General features: G+C 43.4%; 1 protein-coding gene across 4 annotated transcripts in view; it reads right to left on the bottom strand.

The window, feature by feature from the left end:
- Positions 1–13915, bottom strand: part of TRPM6 (transient receptor potential cation channel subfamily M member 6) — a 177741-nt gene that overhangs the window by 35476 nt on the left and 128350 nt on the right. For all 4 annotated transcript variants that reach the window (XR_016236719.1, XM_089336738.1, XM_051846594.3 and 1 more), the window contains exons 25-26: positions 8803–8935; positions 491–1635 (exon numbers count right to left, since the gene is read on the bottom strand). Coding sequence is in view for 3 of the 4 variants with exons in the window: in XM_089336738.1 (XP_089192864.1) it covers positions 491–1635; positions 8803–8935 (1278 nt within the window). In the remaining variant the exon portion in view is untranslated. The remainder of the gene's footprint in view (positions 1–490; positions 1636–8802; positions 8936–13915) is intronic.

The following is a 13915-nucleotide window of genomic DNA, read 5'->3' as shown; positions in this document are numbered from 1 at the left end:
ATGTTAGGGGGCCGGTGCTGTGGCACAGTAGGTTAATCCTCCACCTGTGGCACCGGCATCCCATATGGGCACCGGTTCTAGTCCCGGCTGCCCCTCTTCTAATCTAGCTCTCTGCTATGGCCTGAGATAGCAGTAGAAGATGTCCCAAGTCCTTGGCCCCCTGCACCCACGTGGGAGAACAGGATTAAGCTCCTGGCTCCTGGCTTCGGATCGGCACAGTGCTGGTCATTGAGGCCATCTGGGAAGTGAACCAATGGAAGGAAGACCTTTCTCTCTCTCTCCCTCTCACTGCCTGTAACTCTAACTCTCAAATAAATAAATAGAATCTTAAAAAAAAAAAAAAAAGACAATGTTGGGAGAGGGGACATTTTGTTTTCTAGAAAGGGCTGAGATAATGGAGAGAATAAGAATGTAGTCATCAAAGATATAAAAAAAAAAAAACGGTAGTGATGTAAAGGACTTACTATGTCTTTTTAAAAAGTATACTCACTCTTACTCTTACAGATCTTCATCAACTTCTCTTCCTTGTAGAATCTAAAACTATGACTTCTAAAGAAGGACTTGTCTCTGCAGAGAGAACTGATCCAGAAAGATGTATGTGGCTGCAGCCATGGTCGCTTCTCTGAGCAGTCACTAGTCTGGGCCAGCCTTGTTGGGTTCTCAGATAGTGATCCGCTTTGACTCTGCATCTGGCTTTGTTCACTCTGAGTGGAGTCACTACTATGAGTGGAGGGCAAGCAGGTTTGCCATTTTCTCTTGATGCTGAACACACCGGGTTCATTACCTTCTGAAAATGCCCAGTTCACATATCCGCCTCCAGTGTAACTGCTCTTGGCTTGGGAAGGAAGGGAGGTCATTGCCAGGGGTGTAGGTGTGCAACTCAGAGTGGGAAGAGTTTGCTCTACCTTGTCCTGTTTGTCTGGTGTCTGAGTGACTGGCTCGTCCTGTTCCTGGGGTTCAGCCACTGATGCCTGCTCTGAGACTACTGGTGTCTGCCAATTCGGGTGATCAGTAACCTCACTTTGGTACACCTGCTCAGTTGCCAGCACATCTTCTTTTGCTTCCATAGAGGGTCTGGACGGAGGCAAAATAGTTTCTGCAGAAAAAGGAACTTGCTTTAGATAAGAAGGGACCAGGAGAAACTTGCCATACTTGGAGTGTGCTTGCCTGTTGAGGGACATGCCAGAAGCAACAATTCTAGTTTCTGTTGCTTGCTGTTTCTGGTCATCGCTCACACTGGTAGTCTCTCTCTGACTGTCTGTAATCTCCAGAAGGACTTGCCGCTGTGATCCTAGCTGATGCTGGCTTCTAGCCAGGCTCCGCAGCAACGAAGGGGGCATGCTGTAGTACTGCAATTTCTTCCCCCCAGAGAGTCCCACACTGCCTAACATCTCTGCACAGATGACATTGTTCCAGCTGTGGGGAACTTTTCTGCAAGTAGGATGCTTTCTCTTGGCCAGGAGAGCCTTATCCTCTTGCAAGGTGTCGACAGCAGAAAGAACTTTGAGGGTGTCCACAGTGAGGGCAGAGAGGTCCTGCAGGTGTCCCACCTGGCTGTCCAGAGACAGTAAGGAGTCTTTTATAAAAGACACCTTTTCATTCATTTCCTTCATGTGCAGGTACATCTCTGTGACCCTGAGGGCGAAGAGAGAGAAAACCAACAGACACATTACGCCCATGTGAGCTTGCCTTGCTCTCTTCCTGTCCTACTTCTGTTCCTAGGAGGGTCCACAGCCTTAGTTGCTTCCCAGAGTTAAGTCTGTCTTCTGTCCGCTTCTCTCTCCCATTGAGTATATATACTGATTTACTCCTATAGTTCCCATTTCACCCCAATGAGGAAAAACTACAAATCCACCTTTCTAGCCCTAATTTTCTAATATTTCAGAACCACATTTCTAGCTTCCTGCCTATTATCCCTTCAATTATCTGATCAATTATTCCATTTTTTCATTAATTTATATGATAAAAACTCGAATGCTTCCTATTGGCAAGCATTGTACTATTCTAATGGGAAAAGGAAATCTTGAAGAAGAAAACAAAATGATGGGAATAAAATCAATAATCAAATATGTAACTAAGAAAATGGAGAAAAATGATAGAACTTTAAAAGGAAAAAAAACTTTCAACTCTATGCTTCAAATAGATTTACCAACAAAACCCATTTTTGGAAATCTATGTTAATAAATAATTTAAGATAATGATGTCCATCTATTGATTTATATAAAAGCAACACAACATATCTTCAGGTATCCTAGTATAAAAGTAAATCACAAGCAAGTGGAATAAGTATAATAATTTCATTCAGAGAAAGAGGGAGAGAAGGAATTGTTGATTAAAACTTACCTGTATAGATCTCTGTAAATATCTCTGATGGAGATGAGCTTTACTTTGTGTCCCCCCACAAAAAAAAATAAAGATTTGTTTAAGTCTGAATACCAGTAGCTTAGAATGGGACCTTCCTTGGAAGACAGATCTTTACAGAGGTAATCAAGTTGAAATGAGGCTAGGAGGTTGAACCCTAATCCGTTATGACTGCTGGAAACATTTGAGGAGAAGGAAGATGATGTGAAGATGGCCATGAGACTAGAGGGATGCACCTGCAAGCCGAAGGACACCAAGGATCGCCAGCAAACACGAAGCTAGAAAGGCAAAGAAGGATTCTGTCCTAGAGACAGGAGAGAGCATGGCCCTGCCAGTACCTTGACTTTGGACTTATAGTTCCCAGAAGTGTGAGACAAGAAATTTCTGTTGATGGAAGATGCCTCGTTTTTTTGTACTTTGCTATAGCAGCTCTAGCTATCTAAGCTTATTGCTAGAATAAATTTTAATGAATCTGATCTGACTACATAAGAAGAAATTTCTATTTAAAATATATCACAAAATTTTAACACAAAAAGAATTTGGAACATCAGTATTCTAACAAATAGGATGAAGCATTCACTGCCCTTAATACTCAAAATACAAGATTCCAAATGACATGAACAAATAATTCACAAAAAATAAAATACAAAAGGTAAGGAAATAAAATACAAAAGGTAAGACAACATCATCAGATAATCAAAGATGGAAATTAAGATAATAATGAGTTTGTCCACATTGTAACATTTGTTTTAACCTAGGAAATTAGAGGGCAGGCATTTCACCTACATCCCACATCCCATATCACACCCACATCCCGTATCTCAGAGTGCTAGGTTTGAACCCTGGTTCCACTCCCAATTCCAGCTTCCTGGAAGTGTGTACTGTGAAAGGCAATAGGGAGCCATTCAAGTACTTGGGCACCTGCCACCTACGTGGGAGGCCCAGATGAAACTGCTGCCTCTTGGCTTAAGCCTGGCCCAGCCCTGGCCTTTGCAGCCATTTGGGGAGTGAACCAGTGGATCTCTCTCTCTCTCTCTCTCTCTCTCTCTCTCTCTCTGACTTTTAAATAAGTAAGTAAAATAAATAAGAAAAAAGAAGAGTAAATGCAAAAAGACCAAGTTTTCACAGTAAGCTCTGGCTTATGACAATGGATTTTTTTTCTTTTCTTCCTAAGATTTTTTCTCTAATTATTGGGAGGTGGATTTAGTTTCAACTTCACAATAACTAAAATCTATGATAAATGATATTAAAATTTTAAAACAAAACAACAAGGGAGGGTATCTAGCCAACAGTTGCATGACTGACCTGACCACCTGCACATATAAAAAATGATCCTCAGTTTCATTTGGGGGCAGGAAGAAAAAGTGATTAAGCCAAGAAGAGTTTAACACTCAGCTGTAGAAAGAACTTCCCAAAATAGTGTGAGAGTTTTCATCCCTAAAACACATTACAAGTAGCAGGAATTGAAACATCTTATCTGGGAGCTTTGTAAATAGGAATTAAAGAATAAACAGAGTATTTTCCATTTTTATTATAGCCTATGTGGGTAGAACACTCTCTTGCATTTGCTATAGAATTCTACTTCCATAACTCAATAGCAGCTTAATAAATGCTTCCTGACCTCCTGGAACCTGCAAAATTAGAATTGGCAAGGATGATGTGGGAAAGAGCACAAAATATATGTATATTCTCTTCCAAATACGCTTAATTAGAGCCTCTCCAGCCAGTGCACTGTTTCATCTAATTCAAAAACAGTACAGTCTGCACAGCAGTAATGGAGACTCATTAAGTTCCATTAGCAGCAGTCACATCGAACGGACACAATAGGAACCAGCAAACTATTCACAGCAACAGGTAACATGCCACAATAGGAACCTGTTAGACAAATAACCTGGTCACCTCAAATCGGGTCCTCTTGCTTTTAAGGTACTTATTTTCTAAAGCTCAATGTCCTGTGCCTCATGTTTTAATTATATTCCTAGACCACCAAATACGCTAAATTCATCTACCCTTTCAGTCATTCTGACATATAAAATAAATTCTTATCATTTTACTTTCCTCTGTGCAAGGAATGAGGGTAGAGGAAAGATGAGTATTGATAACTGTTTTATTGTGAGTTTTAGAGAAGATTTGTTTAAGATTTTATTTATTTATTTGAGAGGTAGAGTTACACACAGAGAGGGAGAGACAGAGAGAAAGGTCTTCCATCCACTGGTTCACTGCCCAAATGGCAGCAACAGATGGAGCTGAGCTGATCTGAAGCCAGGAACCGGGAGCTTCTTTTGGGTCTCCCATGGGGATGCAGGGGCCCAAGCACTTGGGCCATCCTCCTCTGCTTTCCCAGGCCATAGCAGAGAGCCGCCTCGGAAGGGGAGCAGCTGCGATAAGAACTGGCACCCATATGGGATGTTGGTGTTGGCCTGCTATGCCACTGCACCAGCCCCATGGACAAGATATTTTAAAATTAAATAACAGGTATAATTATAAGCATCAAGTCACTAATATTCACTGAGTGCTCACTATGTGCCAGGTATTTTACAAAGGTTCCACATGTACTATTTTATTTCATGCATACCACACATAATAAGGTAGACATAACTATTATTATTTTCATGGAAAAGGGGCTGGGTCACACAACCAGAGTGTGCTACCCCAGACTGCCTGCATGACCAGTAGTGTGAACTACTGTATTCTATCTAGTACATCTTAGCAACCATCTAGGACCTAGGCAAGTCTCTGCAGGGGGTCCTGGAGTCCCAGGAAGTACTGAGTGAACGAGTGAACTACGACAACATTTCTCATGCTGGGAGGTGATCCCAGATGTTCCTCAATAAGGTGTCATGGTCAAATAAGGATGAGACCGCCTCAGCCTGTAACTCTATTGTTGAGTCACAATGCGCATCATGGTAAAGGGTTTAAACTTTTAAAAAGCCCCAGTATTTCCCCAATATAAGGCACTCAGAATGTTTAATGTGGAAATTGCCTAAAAGCATCTTACACCACAAGACAGAGAGAAGAGAGAGCTGGTTAACACTGTGAGGGTCAAAATAGAAGCCTGTGTTCCATCAGGAGAGTAAGACACAAAACAACTTTAATACATTCTCTCTTCTCTCTTTTACAGCTCACCTAATTCTGAAAGGTTACAGGCAAACTCCTCTTTAGAGGTAGCCAGTCACACAAACATCCTCCTAATCTCTCTTCCCTCCTTCTTCGAACTATTGCTCATTTACCTCCCCTTTCCACTTAGGAGCACCTCAGAAATGACTTCAACAAGGATGTCAGTGAAAAAACAGTGCCACTGTGATACTCTATCCAGGGAAAAGCACTGATTACAGACGAAGCTAAATTAGAGCCTCATAAGTAAATTCAAAGCCCCAGGAAGCATCTGTATCTTTCTAACTTTTAATACTTTCTTCCAATCCCAAGAACCTTAGAGAAATACAATGACTCGTGCTGATTAATGCTTTTAGAGTTTTGCTGTTACTATCATGCACTTAACGTGTTCGTAAATGTCTGGCTTGGGGCCAGGGTTGTGGCGCAGCAACACCAGCATCCTACATCGGCACCAGTTCAAGTCTTGACTGATGTGCTTCCGATCCAGCTCTCTGCTAATGCACCTGGAAAAGCAGCAGAAGATGGCCCAAGTCCCTGGGTTCCTGCAGCCACGTAGGAGACCTGGATGGCTTCCATCTGGCCCAGCCCCAGCCACTGCAGTCATTTTGGGAGTAAATCAGCAGATGGAAGATCTCTTTCTCCCTGTTTCTCTCTTCATCTCTCTCTCTCTCTCCCTCTAATTCTGCCTTTCAAATAAATAATAAATAAATAAATCTGTTTAAAAGAGAAGTAACTGTCTGTCAAATTTTCAGTCTACATTCATTCAACTCATGGTAACTACCCTCTCCTACTTCTCTTATACTCCTCACCAATTCTTCCCAGTCTTCTCTATAAAGTTCCTCCTTCTTTACCCATTATGCATGTACTTGCACCTCCCAGGTTTGACCCTCGCTCCACTGGATTTCTTCACCCTTCCTGCTTCTTGGGTTTCCTGGTATAATCACTTCCCCTGTCATGGTTCTGGTTTGCTACACTAGGCAGATGATCACCACAACTGATTGTCTCAAAAGGCAGATAAACTCCTTGTCCTCAGGGCTTCATACATCCAAAGCCTCCTACACTTCTGTGGCTAATCATGTTACAAGAATCTCAAAGTCAACAAATCTAAGACTCAATGTTTACTCCCAACACCTTTTGCACATCCTTGGCTTGGCAGTGCCCCTGCTCCCCTGACCACTCCACTACAGGTCAAATTCCAGGTTCCTGCCAAGGCACACTCTAGGAGGCAGCAATGGTGGCTCAAGTACCTGAGCCTCTGCCAACCATGCGGGAGAGCAGGATGGAGTTCCCGGCTTCTCCAATTCCCTGCTTTAGGCTGGCCCCACAGCCTGCTGAGGGTACCTGCAGGAGTGAAACAGTGGATGGGAGATCGATCACCCTCCCCACCTTTCAAATAAATAAAAACTAAAATATGTATATAATTGCATACAGCCTCCCACAATTGGTAATGCACATATATCCATGACAGCTTTAATCTCAGTGGCGTTTCCTAATGCACTTACCTTGACCAGTCTCTGAATGGCCTCCTGACTCTTCCCTCCTTCGCACATATCACACACACACAGATTGTCTCAGCCAGTGACTTTGCCTCAGACATGCATGCGTACCCCCACCTGCCTCCTGCTGTGCTCTGACCACAGTCTCTCCTGTGTGTGCCTGAGCTTCAGTGAAAAGCCCAGACTTTCCACCAACACAGCTTCTCAAGGACTTCCCTTCAGCAAATCACCTTCTCCCTCTTCCTTCTGCAGTTTCTCCCCTGCTGGCCAATCATTTCCAGAACCATTAAACATATTTTGTTATCTTCACATGAAATTAAAGCAAACAGGGGCTGGCACTGTGGCATAGTGGGTTAATGCCCTGGCCTGAAGTGGGCATATGGGCACCAGCTCAAGTCCCAGCTGCTACACTTCCGATCCAGCTCTCTCTGCTATGGCCTAGGAAAGTAGTGGAAGATGGCTCAAGTCCTTGGGCCCCTGCACCGGCGTGGGAGACTAGGCAGAAGCTCCTGGCTCCTGGCTTTGGATCAACACAGCTCTGGCCGTTCTGGCCAATAGGGGAGTGAACCAACGGATGGAAGACCTCTCTCTCTCTCTCTGCCTCTCCTCTGTCTGTGTAACTGACTTTCAAATAAATAAATAAATAAATCTTTAACAAAAAAAAAAATTAAAGAAAACAAAAGATCTTCACTCTCTTCCCATATCCCAGCCTGCTTCTCTTCACAGTGAGACTTCTACAAAAGCTGCAACGCCCATCTCCACTTCTATCTTTTCTTCTCCCGCTTCAGTGCAGTTGCCAGCCAGGCAAGCTGAGACCTCCACCATGCCCCACCCAGGCGACACATGTACACTGCCTTCTCTGGGCCTGCCTGCCACTGCTGGACGTGACCTGCTGCCTCAGGTGGCTGCACTTCCTGTTCTTTCTGCCAAGTATGCAATTCAGCCAGCAGGTCCTGCTCACTCCCTTCAGGCCTACTCCTCCTCAGATTCCTCCTGGCAACGTTTCTGGACCCAGCCACCTAAAATAGTCCAAAAACACCTACCTCCGCTAGATCTCATGCCACCATCACTTCCTATTCCCAAGCTCTTTTACCGCCAGATACTAAGCTACAAGTTCTGCTTATGTCTTTCCTTCCTTTTTTTTTTTTTTGTTGTTGTTGTTGTTGTTGTTGTTGTTGTTGTTGTTCATTTCCCTCTTCTCCTCTACACACACACACTGGAGCACAGGGAATCTTGTCTCTGATTCACCACTTAACTGCTGGTAAGAAGAGTTCCTGGGGGCCAGCGCTGTAGCATAGCAGATAAAGCCATCACCTGCAGAACCGGCATCCCATATGGTGCCAGTTCGAGACCTAGCTGCTCCACTTCCAATCCAGCTATCTGCTATGGCCTGGGAAAGCAGTACAAGATGGCCCAAGTGCTTGGGCCCCTGCACCTGCATGGGAGACCCAGAAGAAGCTCCTGGCTCCTGGCTTCAGGTTGGCGCAGCTCAGGCCATTGTGGCTATCTGGGAGTGAAACAGCGGATGGAAGACCTTTCTCTCTCTCTCTCTCTCTCTCTCTGCTACTGCCTCTCCTTCTCTCTATGTGTAACTCTGACTTTCAAATTAATAAATAAATCTTTAAAAAAAAAAAAAAAGAGTTCCTGAAACACAATAGATGTTCAATAGGTACACATTTGTCACATGGCTAGTCTACATTACTAAATGTCTCAGATTTTAGAGAACCTAAAACTCTTGGACTTGAACACAGATCTTCCTACTCTTTCAGACATTCTGTTAGAACCAAGGTTTGGTAATAGCTTGTGGATTCAAAAGTGAAATATCTTTTACCTTTCCGATGTCACGCGGATTCGTTCTTCAGAACTACAGTTCAGACATTCCATCTTCTCATGGAAGTATTTTTCCACACATTCTTCTTCAAAGTCATGAAGTTTTTTCAGATCTTCCTTACTCAGGTAGAGTTCTTTAGAAAAATAAAAAAGTATGGCACACACACTTAAGAGGAAATTGACATAAACAGGGGGCCAGCACCATGGCTCACTTGGTTAATCTTCCGCCTACAGCGCCGGCATCCCATATGGGTGCCGGGTTCTAGTCCCGGTTACTCCTCTTCCAGTCCAGCTCTCTGCTGGGGCCCGGAAGGGCAGTGGAGGATGGCCCAAGTGCTTGGGCCCCTGCACCTGCATGGGAGACCAGGAGGAAGCACCTGGCTCCTGGCTTCAGTTTGGCGCAGCGAGCCGGCCGTTGTGGCCATTTGGGGAGTGAACCAACAGAAGGAAGACCTTTCTCTGTCTCTCTCTCTTCACTGTCTAACTCTACCTGTCAAATAAACTTTTTTAAAAAAGAAAGTGACATAAACAATGCTATGGTTTGCATGTGCGTTGAGTGTGTTCCCCAAAGTTCATGCACTGAGTCTGGTCTCCAGTGTAATGGTATGGAGGTCGTGGGGTCATTGTGAGATGACTGGACCATGGGACACCATCCTCAGAAGGGACTGATGTAGTTTTCATGGGACCAGATTAGTTGCCACAAGAAACTATTGTTATAAAAGAGTGAGCCTCACCTTCCCTCCCCACTCTCCTGCTTCCAGCCTTGCCATATGACACTTCTCCTCCCTCTCCCTCCCCCCTCCTCTCCCCCTCTCCCTCTCCCTCCCCCCTTCCTCCCTCTCTCTCCACGGATGCCATCCAGCACGTATGATCCTCAACACAGGCTTACTAGATGGAGTCACCTGACCTGAGACTTTCTGCCTCTTAAACTGTGAGCTAGATGGACTTGTTTGCTATATAAAATACCCAGCCCCAGGTATTCTGTTACAGCAAACACAAAATGAACCAAGATAGTGTATGGATAGGTGGCTTTCTTTCCACTTGTGTTGCAAATGATAAACTGTAGCTTGTGTGATAAAAGTTGTTACCTCGTCACACTGTGTTCCTTATATCAGAAGAGAAGCAATAAATAGAAACAACTAGAAATACTATTCTGGGCCTCTTGTTCTTTAAAAATGATTCATATATAGAATAGATATTATCTCTTCAATGTTTTCATAGCTAAGAATGTTTCCACATAATAACAAGAATGTACTGTATTTATATGCAAAAAGGGGAAGAAATCTAATTGTCTTTTTCCTCTGTGTCAACTGTTTCAATTTTTGAAATTATAATAAGTAACCAATGGGTCAAAATCAAGGTTAAAAGAAGGCGAAGTCAGGGTGGCACTGTGGCTCAGCGGGTTAACGCCCTGGCACTGGCATCCCATATGGGTGCCAGTTCGAGACCTGGCTGCTCCACTTCTGATCCAGCTCTCTGCTATGGCCTGGGAAAGTAGTGGAAGATGGCCCAAGTCTTTGGGTCCCTGCACCCACGTAAGAGACCTGGGAGAAGCTTCTGGCTCTTGGCTTCGGATTGGTGCAGATCTGACCATTGCAGCCAATTGAGGAGTGAACCAAGGATGGAAGACCTCTCTCTCTCTCTGCCTCTCCTCTCTCTGTGTAACTTTCAAATAAATAAATCTTTTTAAAAAAAAAAAAAAAGAAGAAGAAGAAGGCAAAGTATTGACACTAATCAAATGAGAATGTTTTACCTTGTCACACTAGGTTTGTATGTTCTAAGTCCCTCTATTGAAGAATAGACAATAATATTAGTAATGACCTGTCAAGGCTATATACCTTCCCTGACGTAATCATACTTAGTTCATTAAAAGACACCTTTTTTGTGATATTTTGAGACCAATGAAATTCTTCATCAAACTTCAGCATTCACATTCAATTTACTACTGTGGTTCTCACTCTTACCTAACATCATCTTTTAAAAAGCAAGTTCCTTATATTTTGAAAATACAAAAATAAAATAATGTTTAAAAAGGGATAACATTGGAAAACTCTCTTGAATGGTTTCATTCATATTAAGAGAAAAAGAACTATTACAGTTCTCCAGAATATATTAAAGACCCAAATATTACATGAATTTTACAGTAAAATAAAGAACTATTTTAAATTTAAAAAAAGCAAAGTAATATTCAGCCATAAAATGTATCCACAACTTGAGTACAGAATGCTTCTCAATTATATGATATAGAAGAGGGGCCCTGGTACTGTGGCATAGCGGGTCAATGCCTGCAGTGCCAGCATTGCATACGGGTACTAGTTCGAGTCTCGGCTGCTCCACTCCTGATCCAGCTCCCTGCTATGGCCTGAGAAAGCAGTAGAAGATGGCTCAAGTTCTTGGGACCCTGCACCCACGTGGGAGACACAGAGGAAGCTCCTGGTTCCTGGCTTCAGATCAGCAGAGCTCCGGCCGTTGCAGCCTATTTTGAACTAGCGGATGGAAGACCTCTCTCTCTCTCTCTCTCTTTGCCTCTCATTTTCTTTCTGTGTAATTCTGACTTTCAAATAAATAAATCTTTAAAAAAATAGAAGAATCTTTCAGATGCTAAAAAATTCAATCTCTCCAATCTCCACCCAAATCTAATGCCTGCCCATTAGAGAAACTTCTACAGGCATGAAATTTTTTTTTCTCTTTTTAAAATTTTTTTAATTTTTAATTTTTTAGAGAACTTTTTTTAATAAATACAAATTTTGAAAATACATTTTGGATTATAGCAGTTTTCCCCCCATAACCACCCTCCCACCCACAAACCATCCTATCTCCCACTCCCTCTCCCATCCCATTCTTCACCAAGATTCATTTTAATTACCTTCATATACAGAAGATCAACTTAGTATATACTAAGTAAATATTTCAACAGTTTGCACCCACACAGACACACAAAGTATAAAGTACTGTTTGAAGACTAGTTTTAGCATTAATTCGCATAGTACAACACATTAGGGACAGAGGTCCTACATGGGAGTAAGTGCACAGTGACTCCTGTTGTTGATTTTTCAACTGACACTCTTATTTATGGTGTCAGTAATCACCCAAGGCTCTTGTCATGAGCTGCCAAGGCTATGGAAGCCTCTTGAGTTCACAAATTCTGATCTTATATAGACAAGGCCATAGTCAAAGTGGAAGTTCTCTCCTCCCTTCAGAGAAAAGTACCTCCTTCTTTGATGGCTCATTCTTTCCACTGGGATCTCACTCACAGAGATCTTTCATTTAGGTCATTTTTTGCCACAGTGTCTTGGCTTTCCACAGGCATGAATTTTTTACACCTGCATGATGGGAGCCTTCTGTGGATTCCTGAGAACGAACTATCCAAAGGGTAATTCCAGCGACAGGTGCAGGTTACAGTATGTGAAGATTTCCTGGAACCATCCACCAGATGGCACTGCTGCCCTATGTGTCAATGTCTCTACCATTAACATAAGGGATAAGGAGTAATGGCACAAAACTTCAAGAATGTTCCAGAGGTGAACTCATCTTTATCATCAAAAAAGTTACTTACATTTACATGGAATCACCCTATAAGCCCAGATCAAGGTGATATCAGGAAAGGTTTCTTTCATATGATACCTGGAATTCTGGGTAAACTCGAGTCAATTCCAGGGTCACTTAAATGGTTCAAACCCTACTATTAGATTGGCACAATTCTTTGTAAGCACCTGGGATGCCTCTCTATTAAAAGCCTAGAATGTATAAAATAATAAGCTTTCAAGTTATTTCAGGCATGCTTTGGCTTCCTAATAAAGACTGAATCTTTCAGAGCAACGAAATGACAAAGAAGTCTTCAAGGTGACTCAAGAGGAGAAAATATACTTCACTGAGCCAACTACCACAAGCAAAGGCATATCACCCTTTCAACCCCTTAACAGCATACAACCTGGGATAACTAGCTTCCTAAGGGTCCACGCTGGCATATAAACAGCCCACAATGCCTTGTCTGAAACTCTTGGTGCCAGAAACCATTGAGAATTCAAAATTTTTCTTTTCTAGTTGTAGAAAGATATTATGGTACTGGCCGGCGCCGTGGCTCACTAGGCTAATCCTCCGCCTAGCGGCGCCGGCACCCCGGGTTCTAGTCCTGGTCGGGGCGCCAGATTCTGTCCCGGTTGCCCCTCTTCCAGGCCAGTTCTCTGCTGTGGCCAGGGAGTGCAGTGGAGGATGGCCCAAGTACTTGGGCCCTGCACCCCATGGGAGACCAGGAGAAGCACCTGGCTCCCGCCGTGGCAGCCATTGGAGGGTGAACCAACGGCAAAAGGAAGACCTTTCTCTCTGTCTCTCTCTCACTGTCCACTCTGCCTGTCAAAAAAAAAAAAAAAAAAAAAAGATATTATGGTACAAACACATAAATGTAGTAAAACTCCAGTTGGTGTTGGACAGTCACTGGAATCAAGCACACTCCTACTTCCCACCTCAAGGATAGAAAGAATTAAAGACTTTACATCAGTTATAGTCAAATCAGTCTTTTTACCCAGTTTATGCATAAAAATGACTTTCAACTTGCAGAATCATTTTTGGGGTTTTTTTTTTAGGATTTATTTTATTTAGACAGAGTTACAGAGAGAGGTAGAGACTGAGAGAGGTCTTCCATCCACTGGTTCACTCCCCAGATGGCCGCAACGGCCAATGCTGCACCAATCTGAAGCCAAGAGCCAGGAGCTAGGAGCCTCCTCTGGGTCTCCCACATGGGTGCAGGGGCCCAAGGACTTGGGCCATCCTCCACCGCTTTCCCAAGCCACAGCAAAGAGCTGGATTAGAAGCGGAGCAGCCGGGACTAGAACCGGCGCCCATGTGGGATGCCGGCACCTCAGGCCAGGGCTTTAACCCGCTGCACCACAGTGCTGGCACCATTTTTGGTTTTATGTTGTTGATGATGATGTTTTTAATATTTTACTTATTTATTTGAAAGGCAGAGAGAGAGAATCTCCCAACCACTGGTGTTCTCGCCAAATGCCTGTAACAGCAAGGGCCAGGCCAGGACAAAGCCAGAAACTTCATCTGAGTTTCCTAATAGGGCCCAAGCACTTGAGCCATCATCTGTTGTCTCCCAGGGTCTACATTAG

This window comes from Oryctolagus cuniculus, chromosome 1 (genome assembly GCF_051225735.1).
Source record: "Oryctolagus cuniculus isolate XC-2025 breed Fujian yellow rabbit chromosome 1, ASM5122573v1, whole genome shotgun sequence".
Lineage (NCBI taxonomy): Eukaryota > Metazoa > Chordata > Mammalia > Lagomorpha > Leporidae > Oryctolagus > Oryctolagus cuniculus.
Note: the sequence above shows the minus strand (reverse complement) of the source record. Positions and strands in the feature narration are given on the sequence as shown.